Source organism: Arvicola amphibius, chromosome 5 (genome assembly GCF_903992535.2).
Source record: "Arvicola amphibius chromosome 5, mArvAmp1.2, whole genome shotgun sequence".
NCBI classification, from domain to species: Eukaryota; Metazoa; Chordata; class Mammalia; order Rodentia; family Cricetidae; genus Arvicola; species Arvicola amphibius.
The window spans coordinates 14,150,040-14,176,304 of NC_052051.1; the positions used below are offsets into that span (position 1 = coordinate 14,150,040).

Here is a 26,265-nt window from a genome sequence, read left to right on the forward strand (position 1 = left end):
AGAGCCTGTGCCATCTAACACAAGAGGGAAAGGGACAGTCGCCCAAAGGAAGTCCTAGACATCCAGGACTTCCAGGAGACAGAGCATCTAACGACAGTTTGGAGAACCGGGGCTCGGGGAGTCTCTGATGTTCCAGGTACACACCTCACCCCGTCACAGGTTGTGTCTCAGCTGATCTTTTTAGTTCCGCTGGAGGAGGCTGCCTGTTGATACTGCACATCGCTTTCATTTGCTTGAAATGAAAGCTGGGGATGGCATAAGTGTGTGGCCCATGACAGACTCCCGCCAACCCAGGGATAGAGAACATGGGAACGGTGGCAGAAACCAGCACAGGTGAGTATGTGCTATGTGCCTGCCACTCCATCCTTGGTCTCCTAATTGCCCCAGGAGCCTGGGAACAAACTGGCTTGCAAACTTTGCTCCGTCCTTGCAATTCCTGGAACCAATTTCTGATTGTAAGAGCTACGCAAGGGGCTGGTGTGAGGGCTCAGTTGTAAAGTGCTTGCTGTTCAAGCCTGATGACTTCAGAATCCCATCCAGAAACTCACATAAAGATGGAAGGAGAGAACCAAGTCCACATATTTACCCTCTGGCCCCCACATTTTTGCCACCACACATGTGCACGACCCCTTTATTGCACCCCCACAATAATAATAATTAATCGAGATTTTTAAAACTAGGTTTTATGTTGGCCAGCTCTTTGTTTTTTTCTTTTTGGTTTTCTGTTTTGCTTTTTTTAAAATTCAGCTCCATGTAGGACACTGGGGACCTTAATTTGCTATTACAAATTGTGTGTGTGCGTGCGTGCGTGTATGTGTGTGTGTGTGTGTGTGTGGTGTGTGTGTGTAGGTCAGAGGTCAACCTTGGCTGTCATTCCCGAGGAGCTATTTTATCTTAAATAGAGTCTTACTATCTAGGTGGCCTGGAACTCACAGAGATGTGCTTGCCTCTGACTTCTGAGTTCTAAGATTAAAGGAGTAGACTGCCACTATTTTAATTCGTTTATTTATGTTTAAGACAGGTTTCTCATTGGTGTAGAATTGGATGAGCCAGTTAGACTGGCAGGCAGGAAGCTTTTAGGTCATCCACCTGTGCCTGCCTTCTCTGAGCAATGTTTCCGCTGAAGCTGTCCACGCTTCATAGAGACTTCTCATGCATGCTCTCTGCTCCCAATCCACGAAGCCCAGGTTCAGTTTCCATAAGTCCACAGGTAACTGCATCAAAACATATTCGTATTCCTTCAAAGAGATTTTCAGAACTCGGAAAAGGGATAATGAAGTCTGTAGTTCCAGGTAGTTGGGACAGTCTTGCAAAGAACTCTTGCTAACTATAAGCTGACCATTTTCAACCTGTCTGGCAGTATTCTCTCCCAAGTCACTATCATTTTAAGGTTACATTTTTAAGTTAGTAGCTAAACTTTTCAGTAGTTGTTTAAATGTTGCAAGGATTGTACAGCCCAGTTTATTGTAAATTCATAACACAAATAACATGTTTACATTGTTCTCTTACATGTATCTCATTGAATCAAATGCCTTAGCAGGTGGCTATTTTCAATGGTCCATGTTGCTTTGGAGCCTGTCCTGGAACTAGCTCTTGTAGACCAGGCTGGCTTCAAACTCACAGAGATCCACCTGCCTCTGCCTCCCGACTGCTGGGATTAAAGGTGTGCGCCACCATCACCTGGCTTTAATAGTCCATCTTAAAAATTAAAAAAAAAAAGAGAAAGGAACAGGGGCTGGAGAGATGGTTCAGTTGTTAAGAGCACTGGTTGTTGTTGCAGAGGACCCAGGTTTGGTTCCAGGGGCTCTGATGTCCTTTTCTGCTTCCTCAGACACCAGGCACACATGTGGTGCATGAAAATTTTTTTGGAAATGTCTGTCTTACTGCGGACTGGGGCATTTTCTTTCTTCCTAACTTGATCATTTTTAAGCCTGGATGAATATTGCTCACACTTGAATGGCATAGATTTTTAGCTACAACTTTACCCCTATTTTTTTTATTTTGATGTTTCCCAGATGTCGGCATCAGGAAATGCTTCAGAAGAATCAAATCTGGACAACTCTGTGAGCTGCTTGTTAAACCTATCCTATAAGTTAAATACATAAATTTTTAATTAATATATATATATTATATATACGCACACATATATATAAACAGCTGGCAGTCTATCTCAGTGGTAGTATGTTTGCTTAGTTTGTGTGCCTTGGTTCAATCACCAATACAAAATAAATTGTTACGCCTCTGGGGTTTTCAGAGTTTCGCCAGGCTGACAATGAATACATTTTAACAAAGAGGAGGATACATATGTGACAGGAGACTCCCGAGCCTAGCTCCTAGCCACATTAGTCAGAGCCACATTAGAATTACATGTAATTCGAGAAAAAAAGCAAAAACTCACATTGTTTTTTATTTTTATTTTCATTTATTTATTTATTATCTATTTGGTTGTTTGTTTTTGAGACAGGGTCTCTCTGTGTAGCTCTGGATGTCCTGGAACTAGCTCTTGTAGACCAGGCTGGTCTCCAACTCACAGAGATCCACCTGCCTCTGCCTCCCCAGTGCTGGATTTAAAGGCATGCGTCATCATCCCACCATTTTGTTTTGTTTTTACATTCTGGTTTTTTTTTATATTTATTTATTATGTATACAACATTCTGTCTGTGTGCAAGCCTACAGGCCAGAAGAGGGCACCAGACCCCATTACAGATGGTTGTGAGCCACCATGTGGTTGCTGGGAATTGAACTCAGGACCTTTGGAAGAGCAGAAAATGCTCATAACCTCTGAGCTATTTCTCCAGCCCCTACATTCTGTTTTTTAAACATAGGTCTTGCAGGTGTCCAGTTATCCCTAGCAAAAACAAGCTTTTGTTTACAGAAGCAGAAACGGCAGTTAACCTTGTGAACCTATTACAGCGTATAAACAACAAGTTTTGTTAAAGCTGCACAGGACCAGGCAATGACAAAAACAGCCCTTAAAATCCCTTGACATTCCAAGGTCCAATTTTGTTTTGTAATTCTCCTAAGCACTAGAATTTTTAAACTTTGAAACTTAAAGTTAGCCATGAACACAAGGCTAGCCATCACAAAACAAAGAAACATAAAGGAAATCACTCAAAACTTATTGCTTCTGAATTTTCTCACTATACTTTTATTATTTATGTTCTTAAGATTGCTTATATCAGCCTGACGTGGCCTAGGCCTGTAATCCCAGTGATTTGGGAAGTTAACGTAGGCGTGTAATGAGTTTGAGGCCAGTCTGGGTCAAGTTAGCCAGATCCTGTCTCGAAGTGAAAATGAGTAAATAAATAAATAAATACGCTAATTACCAGATTTTGAAATATTAATACCTATTGTGTGATGTAAGCACTGCAGATCACTTCCAAATTCCATGTTCAGTAAGGTTTCATCGGCGGGTTGAAATCAACCACAGAGGGAGTATTTATGCCAGAGAAATTGGCAGAAGGCACAAATTAGCCTCTTCCCTGCTGGGTGAGCTGCAAGTGTTGAGAAGTTCCCTTTCCTCTTAGTTTTTTGACATTAACACAGTGACAGGGACTTGAGAACCTGCACTATCACCAGAAGTGAGTTATTTCCTGACCGCTAGGCAGGCCCTCCTTCAATCCCATGGAAAGCAAAGATGCAAAGATTGTAAGCCATTTGAATTGCAAAATGATTTTCAGACAGGTTCTTTCTGATCTTTCTTTCAGACAGACAGGGTCTGGTTGTGTATCTCTGGTCAGCCTAGAACCTGAAATGTAGACAAACTGTCCTCCGGCTCAGGGCTCTGCCTGCCTCTCCTGTGTCACCAGGCCTGTAAGAAAGGGTCCCCCTAGCCCTGCCCTCCCCTCTCTCTCTCTCTCCCTCTCTCTCCCTCTCTCCCCCTCCCACACACACACACACACACACACACACACACTCTCTCTCACACACACACACACACACAAGGTCTCTCTACACAGCCCTGGATGTCCTAGAACTCACTGTGTAGACCAGACTGGTCTTGAACTCAGAGATCTACCTGCTTCTGCCTCTCAAGTACTGGCATTAAAGGCATGTGCCACCCACCACACCCAGATCATGAGAAAGGATTTCTAATTCTAGCTAGAATGATTCATTTATTTTCTCAGTGCCCAATTTTTAGGGAAGTATGTTAAAATAGTTGAAAACAATTACTCACCATTAAGTCTGTGGGGGGGGGAAGAAAAACCATGATCAGTGAATGTTTGAAAATTGTTTCTCAAGGATCTCTGTCACAAGAGGCTTTCATTCTTATAAAGTAATTAAGGAACAGAATAAAGGAAGTCAAGAAACAGGACACAGTACGCTCTGCCTGTGATCCCATCGTGTGCATGTGTGTGTGTGTCTGGGTGTGAATTGGGACATTGTGAGGTAGGGGTAATTTTAGACAATTCAAAGAGGGGGAGGGGTCATTTCCACTTCAAAAAAGTATGTGAATTCAGCTAGGTGGTGGTAGCATAGGCCTTTAATCCCAGCACTGGGGAAGCAGAGACAGAGGCAGAGACAGGTGGCTCTCTGAGTTCAAGGCTAATTTGGTCTACTTAGTGAGTTCCAGGACAGCCAGGGCTACAAAGAGAAACCTGGTCTCAAAAAAAAAGCAAAACAATAAAAATAAAAATAAAAATAAAGAAATAAAAGAATGTGAATTCATAATGTGCCAAGACAGATCAAAATACCCTAGTTCCAAAGCCACATCACACCCTTATTACAATATATATGTATGTCAAAGACTGATACTTTGATGATTCTAGCATGTTCCCCCCCACACACCCTTTTTAAGGGTCTCATGCTAGAAACAACAGGTCTTTAACTCCGACTGTCCTCTTGCCTCAGTATCTCAAGTGCCAGGATGACAGGTCTTCCCCATCACGTGGGCGAGGATGGCGTTCCACTCTATTATTAATTCCAACGGTACCTTAGCTTGGGGGTCTAAAGAATTATCTTACCATCCCCCCACTCCCTGTTAGGATGATGTTAGCAGCGACGTGCTTGGATCCAATGTGGAAAGCCTCCCAGAAGGAAACTTTGTAAACCAGTTTTCAGAGAGATGAAAAATCCCTCAAGACAGAGGTCAGTCAGCCTGTTTTTATTTGGCCCACTGCTAAGGATGAACTAGTTTTCCATCCATGTAGGGGAAACGACGACAAGTCAAAAGAATAAGAGTATTTTGTGACACGTGAGAATTACACAAAACCCCACATTTCTATTCATAAATTATACTTGTTAGTGAACAGGCAGGCCCATGGCTTTATCTGTCCAGCTGCTTTTGCGCTAGAGCCCTGGGCTTGGAACAGTGTCAGCAGGCCCGGAAAAGCCCCAACCTTTTCGTCCATCCGTTTCAGGGCGGCTAATCAAAAGTATCCAAATTCAAGCTCCACTTGGAAAATCTTCCCTGACTTCAGAGCGGACCGCACGAGTTCGAAGACTGGTATAAACAGAAGACCCTGATTCAGTCCTTCCCATTTGTGTGCCTCAGTTTCCCCAGCTATAAAGTGGGTTTGGACGTGGTCCCCCCGAGTGTGTGTGTGTGTGGCGGGGGAGAGGGGACCCACTTCACAGTGGATCTGCTAACCATCGCAAGCCTGCAGCTCTGGGAGCAGCAGATCGGGGTCATCCCGGAGCAGGCGGACGCACTGTGGGCGGGTCCCCCTCTGCGCCCGGGTCCCCCCCGGGGTTTCCAACTCGCCCGGGCTCAGCGCCCCGCAGGCCCAAGCTTTCCCGGGGGAATTCCGGGAGGTGCGAGCGGGCCCTGGGGGGGGCGGGGCAGGGCGGGGCGGGGCTGCCGCCTATAAGAAGGGGCGCGCCTCTGGTCTGTGCCGTTGGAGCCATGGCGCCTGCTAGCCTGCTTGCTCTGCTGCTGCTGCTCTTCGGAGGCTTCCCCGCCTTCCCCGCCGAGTCGGTAGGTGTTTGAGGGATGTCTTAGGGCGGGGGGCGGTGCCTCCTTTGTTTCCTGAGATCCCGGGTTCCGGATGGAGTGGGGTCCACCACGAGCCGCGCCACTTCTATCTGAGCTCCAAGGCGGGGAAAACTTTGTAGGGAAAGTTTCTACAGGGGTCGTGGAGAGGCTGGCGGGAACTCCTCTACGCGCCGAGCGCCCCTAGGTTGTTGCTCTGCGCTCCTGTCCTGGCCTAAGCTTTGCCGCGGGGCTCCGGGGTTGGACGTGACTAAGTTGGTGTCAACTCTTCTCCTCCCACACCCTCACCCCTTCCCTGTGGCTGTGATCTCGGGACAGTCTCTGAGCACAGAGTGCCACCCCCTCTCTCTCGGTGTCCAGAGCAGGCGGCCCAAGTCCGAGATGGCCTGGGGACAAGGTGGGCAGCGTGTATTCGGAAGTGGGAGAACTTGGGAGCTGTGCGGGGATCCTGTTTCACACACCTACGGTAGTGGAGAGAACTTACTTCTGGTCACAGCCTTGCCACTGACCTGGGAAGGGACAAGGAGTTGCTCCTTGCAATGTCACCTTCCCCATCTGCAGAACGGATTTGTTGCAATAGGATCAAGAGGTGACCGTTCCGGCTTCAGGCTGCCTAAAAAGTTGGGTCATTTATCTTTCCAGACAACTTACGCTCAGCCCGGGCTAGAGGTTGGGTTAAAGTTGTCTTATGAGAAATGTTTGTGTTGAGCTGCACCCGGGGAAATTGAGGCACCCACCTGAGCGAGGTGAAGGAGCTGGAGGAGAAAAGGTCTCAGGGAGCCTAAAGAAACCATTTTCCTTTTCAGAGTCCACAGGGCCCTGGGACGCTTACAGCTCCCTCCTCTGTAGGCGTTTAGGAGGCAAACACGTACGGGAAGTTGCGGGGCATGGCAGTTTCTGGGAGCAGGGGTCTATCCCAGGAGCTTGGACCATTTATACCTTCTGTCCAAGTTTTAAGGGGAGAGAGACCCTGGAGTTGTTATTAATATCCATTCCTTTGTGAGTCCCCTTTTCTCTGGGTTTCTTAGGGCACATTGATTCTGTTCAGGAGACTCCAGGTGAGGAACGAGTGAGAGCCCTTGCAACACGCAGCACAATTGCAGTCAAAACCCTGCACCATCGCTTGCAGGTTTCCTTTCTTGCAGCTCTCACATGGGTTTGGAATTAAGTGTGTTTAGCTCCAGAAAGCCTTGCTGTTTACAGTTCTTAAACTAGTCCCGAGGCGGGAGAGGTTAAGTAATTTGCTGAAGGTCACACAGCTAATAACCCCGGGGAGTCAGACTGAAGTTAGGCAGCCAGGCTTGTTAGTGCCTGCAATTTATCTTCTGGTTCTAGTGACTGCAGGTGGATCCCATTTTCCCTTAACTCAAGACTGGCCTGACATCTGTTGATACCTGGGGTTAGAAAGCCTCAAGGAATAGTGAGTTGAAGCACCAGAGTGTGGGCCATGGCTTTCCCTAAACCATCTTTGCAGAAAGGTTTGTGGAGCCCAAACCGCGTGCCTCCCTGGTGGTGCAGTAACTCTGGAGGCGCTGCCTAAGGGAACTGTGAAGTTGAGCCTTTCTTTGGGGGAGGTTTCTGAAGGAATGCTGGTGGGGCAGTGTGAAGGAAAAGGACCTAGGAGGTGGCTGAGGTCACCACGTGGCCAGTCACATGCCATCGATCTCAGCTCAGCCAGCAGGTGCTTGGCTTAAGGGGAAGGAGTAGACACCGCTGAGTTCCCCAGATCAGTAGGAGGATGTGGTTTAGGGGAGGTAGGTCAGGCCAGGACTGTGGCTGACCTGATCTAGCTGGGGGGGGGGGGGGGGGGAGCCAGCCTTAGCAGCTGCTTCCGGAGGCTTCTATCTCAATCTCTTAGCCCGATCTCAGCTCGCTCTTCTTCCTGGCTACTGTTATGGCATCTTAATCTCTAATTGTGGTGCACAGGGATTTCCCTTAAATTGTGGCCGGAAAAAATCAGACCAAACCATACTCGCCTAGAGTAATGGAGAGATAATACTATCTGCCCTCTGTTTTTTCTTCTTTTTGGAATTAGAAAAGAAAGGAAGCCTGGGGAGCAGGGCTTGGCTCACAGCTGTTAAGATTTATTGAGTACTTTCTGATAAGTGATGATTTAGGCCTCCAAAATAGCCCGTGGTGATTATGATATTGTGTTCTCTTTTTCAGATAAATTATATTGAGAGATTAAATGATGGCACCTTTTAATATGATGTCTGCAGGCTGTATTAACTGTCTGACAGAGTCGTCTTCCTCATGCTATGAGGGCCTTTCTCCAAATTTTGCATTTAGTCCAAACCCAGATTTGGGGAAGGGAGCCGAAGCTAAGCACTGGCTGCCCTCTCCTCTGTTTGGCGGGTTTGCCATCCTAAACCTGTTCTTCCTGTCCAGCTGGGAGCATTCCCTGCTCTGCCTTCCTGCCACTCCCACCCTGGCCAATTAAAGGCAGCCTTGTTTTGGGATGGGGTGGGGGGGAGGTGGGGCAAGGTGTTGGTGCCCAGGGGCACGGCCCACTAACTTGGCACCAATCCCAGGGAGTTCTGAGACAGTATCTCCCACCCACCAGGTGTACTTCAACTGAAAGGCATTTCTGGTCTACCTGAGAACTCTCCTATCAAGCAGGGAAAGGGTCCGGGGTGAGAGTGGGGTGGGCTGGAGGAGGCGGAAGCCTCAGGGGTTCTAGGACCTATGAGTGGCTGGTGAGAACTCTTTGGAACTTCTTGGGAACCCATAGAATTGCCACACATCCGGGAAAATACTTGGGCCATGATCTGGAGAGCTTTGTGGTGTCGGGAAAGGTTCCTTTTGACCTCTTTGGCTTTAGAGGACTTCTGCAGAATCCAAGGGAGCTAGGAAGCTTCTAGACTACCTTGCCAGGTCACATACTTGATTGTTGCTTTACTACCTATGTGTATGGGCAATCTGCATGAACGTATGTCTGTAGCATGCTTGTGTCTGGTGCCGGAGGAGGCCAGGAGAGGTGTCAGTTCACCTGGAACTACGGTTGTGAACTGCTCAGCTGGTGCTGGGAGTTGAACCCTGGTCCTCTCTCTGAGCCATCTCTCCAGCCCTCTGATACTTGAGGAATAATTAAGCACTGAGTATTCAAAGGGAACCATAGGAGGCATCTAAGGCATTCCCTCCAGGAAATGAAAACGTACAGCCAAATTCTGGAGAGGGAGAGAGCCCCACCCGTCCACATCTGGGGGCAAGAACTGGGCTTTATATATGTTCTAGTGAAACATCTACCTTTCTTACGGCCAATGATTATGAATGCATATACTCACATATGGAACCTCGTCCTAAAAGGCGCTCCAAAGTTGCTTCCTGCTAGTCCGACTACAGTTCGGTACAGCACGCTAGGCGTTTTTATCTCCCCTTTCACAGAAAACTGATGCTGAAAGGAATGTGTTGTTTTGCCAAGTTCAGGAACCAGGTCTGACTGAGAATGCTAGGTGTCTGGTTAGTTTGTCCCTCAGAGAACATTCTAGATGATGGTGACATTAGATAACCTTGGAACCTACTTCTGGGTTGCTAGCGAACATACCTTGTGTCTAGGGCGCAGTGTCCTATCTCCAAAGTGAGAAGGCTGGACCATTGCCATCTATCTGAGTGTCTCTCGCGACCCACAGCCCAGTGAGGAGGGGAAAGAGGGGAGTTCTCTTGGCTTCTTGGGTAGACTGTAAAAGAGTCCCTGTCTCAGAAGAGAAGTGGGGTGGACATTCAGCTGCTGCCATCCACAGTGCCTAGAAACAGGAGGCTTTTCCAAGGACTTGGAGTGCTGAACTGGCCTGAATGAGGACCCGGGGAAGCTGGGCTCACTGTTGGAAGGGATTGGCCTCTAGCTGTTCTCTGATTCCTGGACTGGATGAGTTGGTACTCTTTCCCAATGAATGCTTAAGAGCAGGGAAATGGGATGGTCAGGGCTTTGTGAATCACTGTGTGCTAGAGCCTTCCTGAGTCACTCGGTTCCTAGCACTTTCTTGCCTAATAAGATGGTAAGAATGTTGCAATTACATGAAAGTTTGAGGGGCTTTGTTGGGTTTGGTTGTTTATCTTTCTGACCAAAGCCTTTGAACATTCACAGTGCCTGTGTGTGCACTTTGACCCTGGACAAGTGGTACTGAGGAAGTATGACAGTGGTATGACTCTGCGTGCGCATGTGCACACACACACACACACCACACACACACCCTTAAGCAACACTGAGGCTTCAATTGGTCTGAATTTAGGCCAGGCCAGTAGCCTTCAGGTTTGATTGGCTCTAGGATTCTCACATTTCTGAGGCTGCTAGGAGGGTTAAAACGTTAATGGTCTGTTGAGGCTCTGGGTTCAATTCCCTAGCGTCAGTCAATAAATAAATACATCAGATTATAGAGAGACTTAAAGACGATGAACTTGCAGATGAGACTCTTGAGTATAGCTCCAAGTAGTGGACCGGAGTAGACATTCCTCAGTGACCCGGTCCCTGACTTGCCTAGGACCTCTCTCCTCCCCACATCAGTCCTGCAGCCGCTGGGTGGGAAGGGAGGAGCCTAGGGGTGGGGCTGATAGAGCCCAAATCTTCTATTTGTTTATCTTAGAAGTGGGCTGTTTGCAGGTTATCAGATGGGTTTATATTTAAACAAGAACCGGTTCCTGGCAGCCCCACCTCTCCTGCCAGGATCTGCAGGTGTCCCAGGCCACTTGCAGAGAGAGAGAGAGAGAGAGAGAGAGAGAGAGAGAGAGAGAGAGAGAGAGAGAGAGAGAGAGAGAGAGAGAGAGAGAGAGTGGGGCGAGGAATTGACTAGGGGACCAGATCCTCTCAGGCCATTGCTCAGGCTAAGAGTTGGAGGGGCAGTCTTCGGGCATCTGAGCAACTGCAAGTGTAGCTGTAGCGTTCTGAGCTTGGTGAACAAGCAAAGGCAGCGAGTGCGCTGAGAAGGCGTTTTCCCTGCTTCATGTGCTGGGAGACGGGGAGAGCCTGTTTGTGGACTTAACCCTAGAGAGAGACTTGACTTCTAGAGCTGTTTTGTAATTAACCCGCTGGTGACCTTTGGACACATGGCTGCCCCTTGCAGGCCTCTCTGGTGTTGTCTGCAAGAGGCTGGGAAACTGGAAATGTGGGCATGTCTTAGAGCCAGAAAGTCTCAGTCTCTGCCCCAGCTCTGCCACTCTCCCAGGGGTACACAGTGAGTTAATAAGTCACTTTGTTGATGTGAGAGCCCCAGTTGTCCTCTATAAAACACCCGAGTCACTCGAGGGCCATAATTGTTGTTTAGCAAACTTGTAAAGAGCTGGTTTAAGTTGCATTTATCATTTAGCAACACTAGACAAGGGCTACCATCTCAGCCAGAGCGTGGCTTGGGACGTGGTGTCTGAATACGTGCAGGCAATGTAAATGGGCCAAGTGGGACTCCTGAGCTTCAGCCCTTTATCTCAGAGGGCTCTAGGACTTAAGAGATCACTGATTTCCCCAGAAATAGAGAGACTGAGAGCCTCTGTATAGCTTAGGTTAGCCTTGAATTCCTGTTCTCCTGTCTCTGCTTCCAAGTGCTGGGATTATAGCCGTGGACCACCACAGCCAGTCTTCCCGATGTCTCACCCTCCTCCAGTCCCAGTTTCTTCCCACCCTCACCTTGAATTAGCCCCTCCGACTGAGGGCTCTCCATCCTTTCTTTGCTGGTAGAGTGCCCCTGTGCGCGCGCTTGCGCGCACACACACACACACACACACACACCCAGGTCCTCCTAGTATAGGGAGTTGGCTGCCCCAGTTTTCTCTGGCAGAGGAGAGGCTGCTGGTCAGGTGACACCCAGGGTAATGGAGAGGGAGGCTGGGAGAGGCTGGTGTGTACGGAAACAGTGACTGGGTGAAGCCGGGCTGTGGTGGCCCGACCTGTGGGGACTGGCCACACCACTCTAACCTCTGGGCGAGCAAATGGCTGGGCTGAGCACTTAAGGAGTAAGGACACTCCTTGCCTCTGGGGAAGCCCAGCCTCGAGCTGACTTAGACGTTTTTGGACTTGGAGCAGTGGCTTCCCCAGTGTCGGGGGAGGGGCCGGGGCCATAAACCGGGCTCTGGTAGATAATCCGTTGCAACAGGGCTGCAAAGTAGGCCTTGGACTCTGCCCTCAGAACAGTGGAGGCTTGTTTGCGTCCCGAGAGAGTCTCCTGGCCAGCCACAGATCCAGTAGGGATTTTGGATCTGCTGCCTAGATTACAAGCCCCAGCTTCAATGCACCTCTGTCTCTGAGGCTTTGTGGGAGCCAGTCCCTCCCAGCTGTCTCCACTGGTAATCGGAGCAATGCCCAATTTGGTAACCAGGCCTCAGGACAGAGGGAGGCTTGTCTCTTGGCGACCTTTTACAGGTGGGGAAACCAAGGCCTAGAAAGGGGAACCCACCACTCAGGACCACCTAGATAGTGACGGGTACTGGATTGGTCCCTGGCAGAAGTTTGTCCTGAGGCACCTGACCAGTCTCCCTCATTCTTGCCTGGTACCCCATGATCCTAGAGTTCTTGTGGGAATGGGCTGCCCTGGGGCTCCGAGAAAAGCTGGCTGCTGACTGTGCCAGGCCTGGCTCTCTACAGGGTGATTGTGTTCAGGGTAACTTGACCTTGAAGTGGGCAGAACCGACATTTGAACCCTCACTCCACCCCCATTCTCCAAACCTTGCTTAATTAACCCTTTCAGGTACCAGGACACCAGACTGAAGATGGATGTGTTACTTCCTTTTGTCTTCTAGATTTGGGGGGGGAGGTGTCCCCTCAAGGCAAGCCAGGAAATAGAGGATTGGGGTTATGAGAATTTCAGATGGCTTTGGTTAGTGCCTTCCACTACTCCTGGGAAAAGAGATTTTCTTGGTCTCTGTTTGCTTAGGGTAACATGCTCAAAGTTTACCCTGGGCAGGTTTCTACCCATCCCTGAGCTTGAAGAAGCCTACCTTTCACTTCCTTGGTCTCAGCAGTAGAAACCTACCTGTCTAGCTTGCAGGAGCATCTCCCATCTGATGGCCAGGGGCTCCCCAGCCCTTTGGCCTGGGTGAGCATTCATCCCCTCCCCCCTGCCTCGCCCCAGCCTGAAGGAAAGCAGGTGGGGTTTAAGAAAGATCACCCTGTGTGGAACACCTGCTGTGCACCAGGTCACCGGCTGGATCACTTGTGCAGGTGGATACAGTTCCGCAGGATTTTCAGCACTCCTGCTTACCAGCCCTGATTACAAAAGAGGAAACCGAAGACGTACAAGCCAGAATAAACTCTTAGACTCCCAGACTCCCAGAAGTGGTTGTGGCTCTTGCCCATTGTAGGAAGTGAGGTTGGTGGGGCTGCAGAACCACTCAGAAAAGTCTAGCAGTTGGTGCCCAAGTGTTACTTTGCCCCTAAAGGTACCTGTTCCCCTGTCACCTTCATGGTCTCTTCCTGACCTCGTGATCAAGCACGGCCTTGACCCTGCCTTCCCTGGGGAGGAGGCAGGTAGGAGGCTCTCTTTCCTTCACAGTTAACCAAGCTCTGACCCTGAACTCCTCCCTGGTGTTCCAGCCAGGTTTCTGCTCCTTTGTTTAAGCAATATCGCTTTCACCTTTGTTTATTCCTGGGCAAGGGAAGGGGGGTGCCCTGGAGCCCGGGCTAGGCCAGTGTGTTGTGGTTACGTGGGGGGGGGGGAGAGGAAGAATGGGTGATGGTGACAAAGCTGGCCTTGGTTAGGGCTCGGTCCAGAGAACGAGCCTGGCTTTCACAGTGTTGTGCCTTTCTAGCTGTGGGTCTTCCATGAATGGCTCAGCCTGTTTTCTCACCTGCTAACCAGGTAGAGCACCTCATGCCGTGGAGTAGATCCAGCCTCTACAGAGCCGGTACATGGTGCATAGTGGATGCTTCTCCCCGGGTGATGGGCATTGTAAGACTCTGGGATATGATCAGTAGTTTTTCAAAACCCTAGCTTTATGCAGCAGCCTGGGTATTTGCTGAGAACCCTGGGGACAGACAAGGAAAAGGGCGGGAGGCCACCTCACCCTGGGAGCTGAGAGACCTAAGTTGTCAGCCCAGCTCTGCTGCTAGCTCCCTGGGTGACCTTGGCAAAGTAATCTGTCTCAGGTTATAAAATGAGACGGTTGGGCTCAGTGGCCTCAGAGTCGTTCTGGCTGCAGGTGTTATTTCCTTTAAAACAAAAGTGTGTCTACATCTTTTTCCCAGATGCCTTGGGGAAGAACCCAGGTCTCTAGCTGTTCACACTAGTCCAGGTATCTACTTACAGGGCCTGCAAGAGCTTCGCATCCAGACCCACAGCCTTATTCATCTGGCTTCTGTTGTATCTTTGCGAAAGGGATAAAGATGAGTCCAGCTGACAGGGTACATGTGTGGGCATATATATATGAATGCATGTTCTCCTGGGCAGAGCTTTGGTGAGCCGAGGTGAATGGGACCACATCTGTAGTCAAAAGAGGGCTGGGTCCCTCTCTGGTCAGGGCTGGGTCTGCCTGATGGGTGGCCTGGCTTTTCAGAGCCACCCCAGACTACTGAATGGACCTCGTTTGAAAAAAGTGGGGGAAGGAAAGGCTCTTGGTACCTTCTCAGCTTTACAAACAAACAAGCAAACCATTGCTTGTAATCCCACTGGGCTTGGTTCTGTCTGGACATCTTGGCCTCAATGGCTGTTGTCCACTTGAGAGGTTTTCTCTTGTTTGAGATTATGAGCAGAGAAAGAACCAGAATGGGACCAAGAGAGGACTTCTGAGCTCCAGGAGGCTCAGTCTCTCGTGTCCCTTCACCTGTCCCCAAAGCTTCTGAAGTACTGAAGGAGTTAACTCTTCCGTCCTCTAAGACTGCCTCTGGAGAGCTTTCCAGCCACTGGGGCAAAGGATCTGGCTGACCCTAGCTGGGCCTGTGATCTCAGACTATTGGTTTTTTCCCTCTGGAATTTAACATGAAGGTGGTGAAGGGATAGGGGGCTGGGCATGGTGGCACATAACTGTAATCCCAGCACTGGTTTGTGTAATGTGTGCCACGTCAGTCACGGCTACCTACCTAGTGAGACTCTGTCTCAAAATGAAGGGATAGGGTACATGGGATACCAGGTGTTCCAAAGGGAGCTGACTGGACCAGGAATAAATCTTGGTTTCAGCCTCAGCTTTACAAACGCGGCTCTTTACTGCCTTCTTCCTTGGTCCTCATTTTTCTAATGGAAGGTTGAAGTAATTACCGAAAGTCAATGAATGTGCTTATCTCCAATCTCCTGGGTTAGTTTGAAACACCCCATAACACTTTCACATCTTAAGGAGGTTCTGTGTATGACTTAACATTCTCAGCACCTTCCCAGGGGAGAGGTGGAGTAGGGAAGGTCTTGAGACCTGTGCTGGAATCCAAGCCTTAGGCTAAGAACCTCAGCGTTTGTCCGGAGGAGTTTGAACTTAAGCATCCCATGACCAGTCTTTCAGGCTTCAGTGGTCAGAGTATCAATATCAGCCTCCCTGCTTCCGCATCCTTCCTTCCCTCCATCTCATCTTTCTCCCACCCCTAACTGGATTAGACACGCCCACTTAGTGTTCCTCTCTAGCCTTAGGCTGGGAGCCCTAAGTACGAATGTGTTCCTGCGTCTGTGGCTAAAAGCCCAGGTGATCTCATGCCCTGCTGCTGGTCTTGTTAGTCACTTTCTGCTTGTATGACCTTAGAGAAATAATTTGCTTTTCCGAGCCTTGGTTTCCATCCCTGCCAAAGGGTCTACGTCATCCTAGCTGCGTGCGTGTTAAGGCCTGGCACACTGTAAGAAATGGAAGCCTTGCTCTTTTCAGATTTTGAGCCTTAGGGAATTTGTAGCGAAGGGTGTGGGGAAGGGGGTTGGGACCGGGCCTGACGTCTAGGGTACTTGTACAACCTCGGAGAAGCCCTCTTGCTGTGCTGCCAAACCAAAGCCACAGGCACGGGGGCCCTGTGCGGGGGCTGGAGTTCCAGCACCAGCAGCCCTACAGCTCCCGATTCCGGAGACATGAAGTCATTCCTAAGCAGGGCTTAACCCCTGCTGGCTCCCTACTCCCACGCGTACCAAGCACTCTGCATTGATTTCCCCACCCCGGGGAGAAAGGGATGCCTCCCCACCTTCCTCCCAGCTCCCTTCCCAGAATCTAGTTTCCTGACCATGGGGGTGGATAGAGGGCACAGTCAGCTCCTGCCACCTCTCCCCGGAAGCCTGTGGGAGGGAGAGTGAAGGAGGAGCCTGTTCCCCAAGCTGATCTCCTGGCCTCTCCTGCCACTCAGACTTGTGTTGGGGATAGACCAGCGTTCCTCCTCCCTAACCCAGCTGTGTCACTGCGGCCTCGGACCCCTGAAGGACTGCCTCGGGCTGTCAGAAACAGACCTGGCCACTTTCTACCCAAAGTTTGGCACGGCTAATTCTGTTGTATGGCTTTAGGGCTGTCACTACCTTGTTTCTGGTTTGAATGCTGTCAGAATTCTTTAAATGAGAAAAGGGCCTCCCTGGGCCTGAATGTCTAGTTTTTATTCTGAACATCTAGTCTGAGTAGAGCCTCATCCCCTGTGGTCCTGAAAACTGGAGGAGAGAAGGCTGAGAAGGCTTGGTAGGCGTAGAACAGTGACCCTTGTACCTGGCTCTTGTTTACAAGAACAGTAGCCTGAGTCCAGAGGCTAATGGAAGGGCAGTGGGCACCTAATACACACTGTGTTCCTGAAGAAGCTTTGTTTAATACCCAGCCAGGTTTAGGCGATGGGTCTGAAAGACCGAATAAGTGGTGTTGGGGGGGGGGCTTTTAGTTTATTTATTTATTTTATTTATTTTTTCGAGGCAGGGTTTCTCTGTAGCTTTGGAGCCTGTCCTGGAACTAGCTCTTGTAGGCCAGGCTGGCCTGGAACTCAGAGATTCGCCTGCCTCTGTCTCTCGAGTGAGCATTGGGGGGGGGGGGGGGTTTAGATGCTTGTCTTTCAAAAGTTGTTTGATGGGAAATTGACCTTAGACTCTGGTGGCCAGCTTGGGTCTCTGTGGGATGGGTGACACGGCCTGGGGGAGGAAGGATCTTCGTGCCCTGCACAGAACTGGCAGAATAGATATTTGAGAGAGGTTGATGGATTCAGGAGTGTGCCTGTGAGTCACCAGGTCTGTGGTCGTCTTGGAGTGTGAGTGAGCCTGCCCTGTCTGTCTCAGGCCAGTGACTCAGTTGGGGAACATGTCCCTGACTGGGCAGGCCCAGGGCCAGTAGCCTACTCCCTTTCATGTGGAAACCAGCTGCTATCATAGCATCTGTCATAGCTAGGCTGTAGTATCCTGGGCCTGCCTGTGTATATGGGAACCTCTGGCCCTGAAGTTAGGTGGCCCTGTATGCATCCCTCCTCCCGCCTGTCACTTGTGCCATCAAAAGAGAATGACTAAAACCTTTAGCGCCTAGTGTCTTTAGTTATGAAATAAACTTTTATAAACAACTGAGATTGCAGGTAGTTCAGTAAATGACACCTAGAAATATTAATAACTTATTTGTTACTACTTGAAATATTTTTATTAACCCAAAATGATACAGAAACGTGGTAAACTTAGGCAGCAAATGGGGGACAGGGCCCGAGGCTTCCTGTCTAGCCCTGGAATCCTGCTTGTGCATGGGCATTCGCTGGTTCTGGGGGAATCCAGCCTCCAGAGTGTCCAGAGGGAGGGGGATGGAGCTCTGGGATGATACTTCATCTTTCCTCTTAGATTCGAGAGACTGAAGTCATAGACCCTCAGGACCTCCTGGAAGGCGAATACTACTCTGGAGACCTCCCTGACGATGAAGATGCTGGGGGCCTCGAGCAGGGTTCCGATGACTTTGAGCTGTCCGGCTCTGGAGATCTGGGTATGGGGCTTGGGGTGTGTGTGTGCTTGGGCAGGCTGGGGACCTGGGCTGCGAGGACACGTATTTTAGTGATTTCCCAACAGCCCCTCTTCACTTCAAAAAAGGAAACAAAAGTAACATTTCCCACCCCCGGGTCTCCCGGGAGGAGTTGTAAACAACTTAGGATTCATTCCTCCGAGTTCGCAGCACGAGCCTGAACCTGTCCAATAGGCTCCTTTCTCTGGTGGAGGGTAGAGGGAGTGTGGGGAAAGACCGGGAGTGTTTTTCTTCCTTTGGAAAGGAAAAGTACTGGCTCAGAAGTGAGGGTGGAGTGGGAGGGACGTGTGTGGGTTGAGATGTGGAGAGCGTAGCCCAAGAAAAGCCCCTGCTTCGGATAAGACGGAGGCAGGGAGGTTTCTTGGATGTAACCAGGTGCCAGGCCTTTCATGGGCTTTCTGGCCTCTGTGTCAGACAGCTGCTGGGAAGTGTCCCCTCCTGTTCTGGGTTGTGCTACTGATTCCGAGTGTTGTAGTCCAGAACTGCAGCCTTGGTTTCTCACTGTGTGTCTTGGAAGGGTTGTGAACGAGTGTTGAGGACTGAATTTTCCAAGCTCTGGGTAACTTCGTGTTTTTAGAAGTAAATTTTCCCGTGTCTACCGTGGTGCCCATTTGTGTGCTAGGACAGCCCAGAAAGGGTGGCCGTGGAGGAGAAGCTAGCTCTTGGCCTCCTGTAGTTAATTTTATGTACAGTGTGTAGTTTTTAGTATTGCAATGAACTGTTTCCTTCCTAAAGGTTAATTTCCTGGGGAGCGTGTTCAAATGTAAATTCTAGTTAATCTGGCCCTAGGCTGGTCAGTCCGCCCAGATAGAGACGGAGTTTAGGGCCTTGCAGGAAGTATTCTACCATTGAACTTTCTCTCCAGTATTCAGTGTTTGAGACAGGCTCTTAGAGGGCAGCCCAAACTGGTCTGGGATTCCCCGTCACGTAGCCTGAGCTTGTGGTGTTGTGAGATTTCAGATGTGTACCCAGGGACATTCTACATTCCCAGATATTTCTGTAGTCTATGGGTCTACACCTGACATGGGAAGGGGTTTGGAGCTCGCAGAGCTAGCGCCTACGTGCTACTGGGGAAGAAAGCCAGGTGTCCCTGGAGTCTCCTGTTAGGGGATAGGTGACTGAAGTTGCCCTGGGGCTTGTGAGGGTAGGACGCCCCAGGCTGAGTTAGCTCCCTGGATACAATGGACCTCACGTTCACACTGTCCTTCTTCTAACCTTGGCAGATGGCACCCAGGAGACCAAGACCTCCCCGGAAGGGATACAACCCTTGGTAAGTGCTGCACCGTGGATCTCTTCCCCCTTTGCGGTTGCCCTTCCACAACACGTGGAGAAGGGTAGAAAATACAGCCCCATCAATAAATAATAGCGGTTGGGGCGCTGGGCTCGTTTTGGGACAGGCATGGGCAGGGCTGGCGGGCCATCCTCCCTAGAGAATCATCACTGTCCACCCCAGCTTCCTTGTGCATCTGCAGCTGTTTGCCAACTCCGCTTTCAAATTGACAGGCGTTCAGGTGCCCTCAGGACTGGTTTCCTGGCATCGTACCGTTACCGTTTTTTACAGGCTGCATTCTCTTTGTCTTATTGATGAAATAGTTGTCGGTAAATTTTGGTACCCTAAAAGTAAAACACCCCAACAAGCATCAGGTGTGTTTGACGCACAGACACGCACGCACGCACGCACGCTGTGCATTATTAGGAGAGCAGTTCCAGGTGCAGAATTGACTTCCCGAAGGGCAAGTGAGAATTGCCACACTTCTTGTGGGTTTCTCTAGCATTGTAACTGCTGAAGTGTGTGAAAGCCACCCCCTTCCCGCCATGCTGTTTTCCCATTTGGGGCCCATGTCATTCTCCACCTGTCATCCTCTTGGGTCCCCTTCCACCTACTTCCTCTGCTAATGTGCTCAGTGTTCTCTCCCTCCTTTTTCTTTAGGTGCCTCTACACAACCACATTCCGGAGAGGGCACAGCCTGGGATCCGTGTCCCCTCAGAAACCAAGGAGCTGGAGGAAAATGAAGTCATTCCCAAAAGGGTCTCCCCCTCCGAAGTGGATGGTGATATATCCAACAAAGTGTCCATGTCCAGCACTGCGCAGGACAGCAACATTTTTGAGAGAACCGAGGTCCTGGCAGGTAAGGCTCTTTGGTGGCCCCTTCCCCGTGGTGAAGGGGCTAGTCCCTTTAGCCCTTCTGTTCACCTTGGGGCATCTGAGGGCTTTATCTCCCTTAGGGGGTAGGGGATGGGAGGAAGGATCCATGCATATCAAAGACTTCTAAAGAATAGAAGAGGAACTGTTTCTTTAAGCCCTTTAGGTATTTTTCAAAGCCTGACTGAGTGGCTTCCGGGGTTAATTATTTAAGGGTTAATTTCCCTTGAAAGCCTGGAGGCCCCGGGGGAATTGGATAGACTCCTCTTTCACGTTCACAGCTCTTGATAGCCTTCTGACCTTGGCCTGAACACTTTTATTTTTCTTTTGGACTGGAGTCCATCCACCACCACCCCCCCCCCCCCCCCCCCCGCCTTACCCCTTTGTAAAATAGGAGTGCTGAGACTTTTGTTTGTTTGTTTGTTTTGTTTTGTTTTTCGAGACAGGGTTTCCCTGCAGTTTGTAGAGCCTGTCCTGGAACTAGCTCTTGTAGACCAGGCTGGCCCCCAACTCACAGAGATCCGCCTGCCTCTGCCTCCCGAGTGCTGGGATTAAAGGCGTGCGCCACCACCGCCCGGCGTGCTGAGACTTCTTTGAGTTGGTTGTGTAAAATGAAAAACGAAATTGCTTTGCAGATTGAGTCTGCATTAGTGTGCTCATTGTCCCTTAGTAGGTAGGACAGGGGTGTTTGTATGTTACAGAAGCTGTAGTTTCAGCTTGAGACCCTTGGCAGGGAGTGTGCTGCTCCACATGAGACTTTAGGCTGGGCCGTGTCAAGCCTGTCTGGGGGGACATCAGTTGGGGATAGTGCCGCTCTTGCTCTGGCTGCTTGAGATGGGGTGGTGGCACCAGGTTGTCAGAGGAAGGAACAAACTTTACAGAGATGCGCAGCTGGGGTGGGGGAGGGCTGACAGGCTGAGCAGGTGTGGGTGCAGCAGGCCCATGCTCGGTAAGTCCTGCTTCCGGGTGGCCAGCTGAGCCACAGGAGGCCGGGTGTCAGTAAGGAGCCCACATGTCATCGTCCATCTACCTCCTTCACCTGCTCAGGCTCTCGCTGGCCTTGTCTCGTAGACCTCAGTGACCTGGGTCACAGCATAGCCCAGCCTCTGGTCTCCTGTCCCCATTCCTTCTGCTTTTTCTTGACCAGTCTGTGTTGGTGTCAGAGTAAGCGGTCCTTAGAAACTGCTAAGGCCTTAGAAGTTTTGAGCTTTGTGGAAAGAATTGACCTCTGTCTCCTCAACCACAGAGTTTCGCTCTTAGCCTATTTTAGACCTGCCGGCTACAGGTTTTTATTTACATCTGTGGAGTTTTGGATTGGCTCAGTAGGCTCCCTCCCCCCTCAAGAAAACTTCGAAAACCACTGATCAAGTCAAGCTGCTGTTTCTTATTTGTGAGGAGACTTAGGTCCCGCTCAGGTTCTCAGAGTAAGAGGAGAACTAAGCCAGGCTGTCCCTTTTCCTTCCACATCAGGGTCACACCGGCGTAAGATCTTTTCTAGAAAAGATCCATTTTTCTATCCCCTGTGGCCTCACCACTGAAGGGACAGCAGAGGCTCAGTCACAGCTGACAGCCTTTAAACAGCACCTAGGGGTTTGGTTCAGTGTGTGTCTGTCTCAGGGTTCCTGTACATCCCATGGAGCCCCTTCAGCCACAGCCAGGTCAGAGCCAGGGCCTGGTGGACCTGGTGTTTGGACCTGGGGCACAGTCGGCCTCTGAACCTGTGGCTGGGCCTTGCTCCTGCCAGGTTTCCTAGCACAGATAAAGGACCCGAAGGAGGAGTGGAGTTACCTGAGGGAATGGAGCAGCAGGAGACAGGAAGGAGGTGGCTTCTTGATAGTTAGTGCCTGTGCTTTGTCTGGTACCCCCTGGCAGTGCTGTCTTGCTTTTTGTTTTTAGAAGAAATTGAGTTCTGGCTGCTCTGCTTCCCTCCCCCCCCCCCCGTGTGTGTGTGTGTGTGTGTGTGAGAGAGAGAGAGAGAGAGAGAGAGAGAGAGAGAGAGAGAGAGAGAGAGAGAAATTAATCTTCTTAGGATGGTTAAGACTGAATTAGAGGATTCAGTCTGCCACAGGAAGGATTCTGTCAGCTACTCTTTCCCTGACAAACAGAAATGAGTCATTAAGGCCACCTGGCACGGTAGCTGGACAGATGCTCACCCAAGTGGAGAAAGAAGTCTGCCTCTGGCTGCCCCCAGCCAGGTGCTTCTTCACGGAGCTGGACTGTGCGCGGACGGGCGCCTGCCTCTTGAGCACTTACTGTTGTGCAGGCCTTGTTCAATGCAAGGGCACAAGAAAGCCAGAGGCTTACAAGTCTGGGGGCTTGAGCACATGCACCACGTTAAACACTCCAAGCGCTTTAAGTAGATGAATTTATTTTAGTCTAGGTTCTTTTTCCATATTGCAATGAGAGACGGAGAAGCTTGCCTCAGTAGACATAGTAGTCAATGGGGGAAGGTCTGAGGTTTAAGAAGAAACCGGTGGGAATCCCCGCAAGACACGGGAACACAAACCACGATAATCAGGAATTATTTCTGCAGTAACGGTGTGGACATGAGTTTATGTTTATAGACTGTGCCTGTTCAGGGTTTGGGTCTAGGTGGGTCCTGTGCACACTGAGAAAGATAGAGTAGACCGCCATTTTTCTTGTTCCTGGCCTGGTGCTAAGCGGTTGCTGGAGTGCCTGTGATGTTTTAGAGCCCGAGCTTTGGACTAGGCCAGATGTGGGATGAAATAGTGGTTTTGCCTTGTTGCCCATTTTAGCTGTGGTCTTACTACTTAGTTACCTTGTCACGGAGGTAATGAAGGTCAAAGCTGATAAGGTATTAGTCCTCTCTGTCATCTCCCTGGGTGTGGTGGGGTGGTCATGGTGAGAGAGAAAACTGAGCACATGGACCCTAGGGTCCCAAGGAGCGTCTCAAACCTCACCTCTTGCTCCCTTCTTCCTCCAGCTCTGATTGTGGGCGGTGTGGTGGGCATCCTCTTCGCCGTCTTCCTGATCCTGCTGCTGGTATACCGAATGAAGAAGAAGGACGAAGGCAGTTACGACCTGGGCAAGAAACCCATCTACAAAAAAGCCCCCACCAACGAGTTCTACGCGTGAAGCCTCCCATGAGTGCTGCTTGGACTTAATGGGGAGGGGAGTCAGATGATTGGATGGTGGGCAGTAGTGGAGGGAGGGCACCTTAATACTGACTCGTCAGTATCTCTGTCTCTGGTCACCTTTCTGGTGTCCGCAGAGAGATCAGCTGCTGTGCTGCCTCACTTGGATTTGGGGGTAGGGGTATGTGTGTCGGTTGCTCTGGCAGAAAGAAAGGGTTAAACTTGCCTTTTCTAAAGGCAGGCCTGGGATTGGTTCATTTTTTTTCCCCCAAAATTTTCAGACGAGAATCTAGGACCCGTGTAGAGCCTATACTGAATGTGCTTCATCTATGACTGCCTTGACTCTGGAAGCCAAGTTGGCTGCCGCCCACATGCTATATACCCTGCCCATCTATCAGGAGCTGGGACAAGAAGCTAGAATCCTCTGCACCTTGAGATGGTCCACTCATGAGTGGGTCACACTACAGAGTCTCTGTGATTTGCCTTGGCCATTCTAGGCTCTGTCCAGTGACTTTTGGAACTCACTTTTTTTTTTTTTTTTTTTAATTCGGGGAGGGTGGGGTGAAGTGCTGAGATGCATTTGTAGAAGAATTGAGAAAACTAATTTTGCTTTTTTTTTTTTTTTTAAGAAAAAATGGTTCATTCCTTTCTGTGAGTGTTTGTGCCTGGGCTAAGAATGTGGGGATGGGCAGATGTTCTGTGCAGAACGTTTCCATTGCACCAGCTGAGTTTGTGTGTCATGGTTTTTATGTTGTTTTGTTTGTCTTTTGAAATGAGAGAAGAGTTGGAGATAATGATTTTTTTATTAATTTTTTGTTATTATTTATAGCTTCAGACAGGGCTGCTTCTTCATCTTCCTTTCTTCACTGCTCCTCCCCCACCATTTAAAAAAATACTCTGCCCTCTTGTTTATAACTTTGGCCCTTTCTGAAGTTGCTTTGTCTAAGAAGTAGCTATAATGTTCTAGCAGATTCCAGAATATAATGTAGGGGATAGTGGGATATTTGTGTATGTGTTCTTGTAATATATTATTCTTACTTGGCTCTAGGAGAATAGATGAATATATTTTTTTAGGATATAGAATGGTATTACCAGTTTCATGTCGGCTGGGTGGCCATGTGAGTGAGTTTTCGTGTGGCTGAGTAGGCTTTGGCCCCTTCTCTTGCCCTGTTCCTGGTGCCTTCTGGTGGTTGAGGGTAGCTGACTCTAACCCTCATTCTGCCTTCTGCTGGGGAGCCAGCTGCCAGGCTCCTGGGTCTGCTTTCTCCAGGGTCTATAGATGACAGTGACCTCGTGTGGCTGGATAAATCAGGTCAGTTCAGACCACACAATTAGAAATCCATTTCTCAGTTGCTCTGGCCACAGTTTGAGCGCTCAGTCGCCATAGCAGGTCGCCACTCAGCATTGCTTGTATCCCGGGGCAAGGGAAGGGGACCTGGAGGAGGGTGATGAGGCCCCAATGAGTTCTGTTGTCTAGGACTCCCCCTCTTACAGAGTGCTCACAAAGTCCAGGGAGTGTGTGGACTGGGGAGGTTGGAGTCCCTCAACCAAGCCTGTGCCTGTAAGTCCGATGAGCACCTCAGTCCGGGCCCCAGCTGGCTGGGTCCTCTTCTAGCCTCGGTGCCTGCACCTTTTCTGTACCCTTCACACTGTCGTCTGTTACTGATTTTGTTTTTGATAAAAGGATAATAAAACCTGGTACTTTTATCTAACTTGTCATTTTTTATTTTTACTCTTTCAAGACAGGGTTTCTCTGTGTGGCCCTAGCTGTCCTGGAACTCGCGCTGTAGACCAGGCTGGCCTTGAACTCGGATACACTGGCCTCTGCCTGCCAAGTGCTGGGATTAGATGCGAGCTCCACCCTGCTCAGTGTCATTTTAAAGATAGTAACAAATCATCCATTTTGGGAGGGTAGCCCTTGAACTCGATGAAGCTTGAGAGACATTTTCAGGTGCCAGGCGTAGGGACAGATTTGAAGTAGCAAAAGGGAGGAAAGAAACCAGAAAATGGACCCTGATGGTACAGACAGAACATCCTGTCTCTCCATGTTTTAATGTTTCTTTTTGGTTTTTCAAGACAAGGTTTCTCTGTGTAGCTCTGACTGTACTAGAACTTGCTCTGTAGACCAGGCTGGCCTCGAACTCACAGAGATTCGCCTGCCTCTGCCTCTCAAGTGCTGGGATCAAAAGCGTGTGTCACCACTATCCAGCTCCGTGTTTAAGTAAGCAACGTCAGGGTTAAAAACAAACACAGAAATCCCCGAGGAGTCAGTCTGATGGCTTGAGTTTGATTCCCGGACTCCATGGTAAAGTTGTCTTCTCACCTCTGTGTTGGCAAACTTTTGTGTCCTGCCAGCCAGTTCCCAAATAACTACACAGAAACTTACTATTAATAGTAAATGCTTGACCAGTAGCTTAGTCTTATTACTAACTAGCTCTTACATTTTAAATTAACCCGTGTTTTTATACTCACTCTGCCACGTGGCAGTACCTCTTGACAGTACTGCAAGTTCATCTCCTCTCTGCATCTCCTTGATACGCTGTCCTCTTCTTCCCAGTATCCATTTAGTCTGGTTCTCTCACCTAACCTTACCCTGCCTACCTATAGGCCAGTCAGCTTCTTTATTAAAGCATTCACAGTGGCATATGTTCATACGTGCGAATGTTCTGTATTTCCCCCTTTTTTTGTCTAAATAAAAAGGAAGGTTTTAACTTGGACCATCCCTATCATTCCTATAGCATATAAAAAAACGGGTTACTGTCCAGATGTCAGTCAGATGTCCCTGTCTTAGATAACCTTCACCCTTCTGGAGTTTTTGAGGGAGTTAAAGACTAAATAATTAGACCTAAAGTTTTCCTTTATTATGATAAAAGGTTAATTAGATATAAAACTTTAGACTCACAAAGATAGGATGGATAACAAAATGTTTTCTTTAATTTTGCCAAATACAAATGGACTGGATATTGTGACTAATTCTTACTTGATAACTTTTTGTTACATAATTTTACTGTATTAAAACCTTTTTAATTAGACAAAAGAGGAAAATGCCACAAAATAATCAATCCTTTTGTACACTATGAAGACGTGTTGCTCTCATTGTTAATAAAAAGCTGATTGTCTGATGGCTAGGGAGGCAGAGAGAAAGCTGGGAAAAAGGGGTGGGCCAGGGAATTGAGAGCCTTGAGACAGATGAAGAGAGAGCAGGATGGGAAGTATTATATACATGAGGTAAATGAGTCTCGGGGCAGCACATA

General features: G+C 49.3%; 1 protein-coding gene across 2 annotated transcripts; it reads left to right on the forward strand.

Annotated features, from left to right (window-relative positions):
• Positions 1-5,798: 5,798 nt before the first annotated feature.
• Positions 5,799-24,718, forward strand: Sdc4 (syndecan 4). Of its 2 annotated transcripts, XM_038329854.2 has the most exons (6): positions 16,387-16,596; positions 16,749-16,798; positions 17,599-17,737; positions 18,997-19,043; positions 19,704-19,902; positions 22,861-24,718. In XM_038329854.2, exons 1-6 carry the CDS (start codon positions 16,548-16,550, stop codon positions 23,010-23,012), a joined length of 636 nt encoding a protein of 211 aa, XP_038185782.1. In that variant the 5' UTR covers positions 16,387-16,547; the 3' UTR covers positions 23,013-24,718. The 2 variants fall into 2 exon arrangements, with proteins under 2 accessions (XP_038185783.1, XP_038185782.1); XM_038329855.2 differs by lacking the exons at positions 16,387-16,596; positions 16,749-16,798 and adding an exon at positions 5,799-5,917.
• Positions 24,719-26,265: the final 1,547 nt, after the last annotated feature.

Bases quoted from the DNA above. Each gene is read 5' to 3' on its own strand.
- Sdc4 (XM_038329854.2), top strand. From the start codon at position 16,548: ATGGAAGGGCAGTGGGCACCTAATACACACTGTGTTCCTGAAGAAGCT. The intron at 16,799-17,598 runs GTGAGCATTGGG...CTTTCCTCTTAG, and splicing joins CGCCTGCCTCTGTCTCTCGA to ATTCGAGAGACTGAAGTCAT. The intron at 19,903-22,860 runs GTAAGGCTCTTT...TTCTTCCTCCAG, and splicing joins GAGAACCGAGGTCCTGGCAG to CTCTGATTGTGGGCGGTGTG.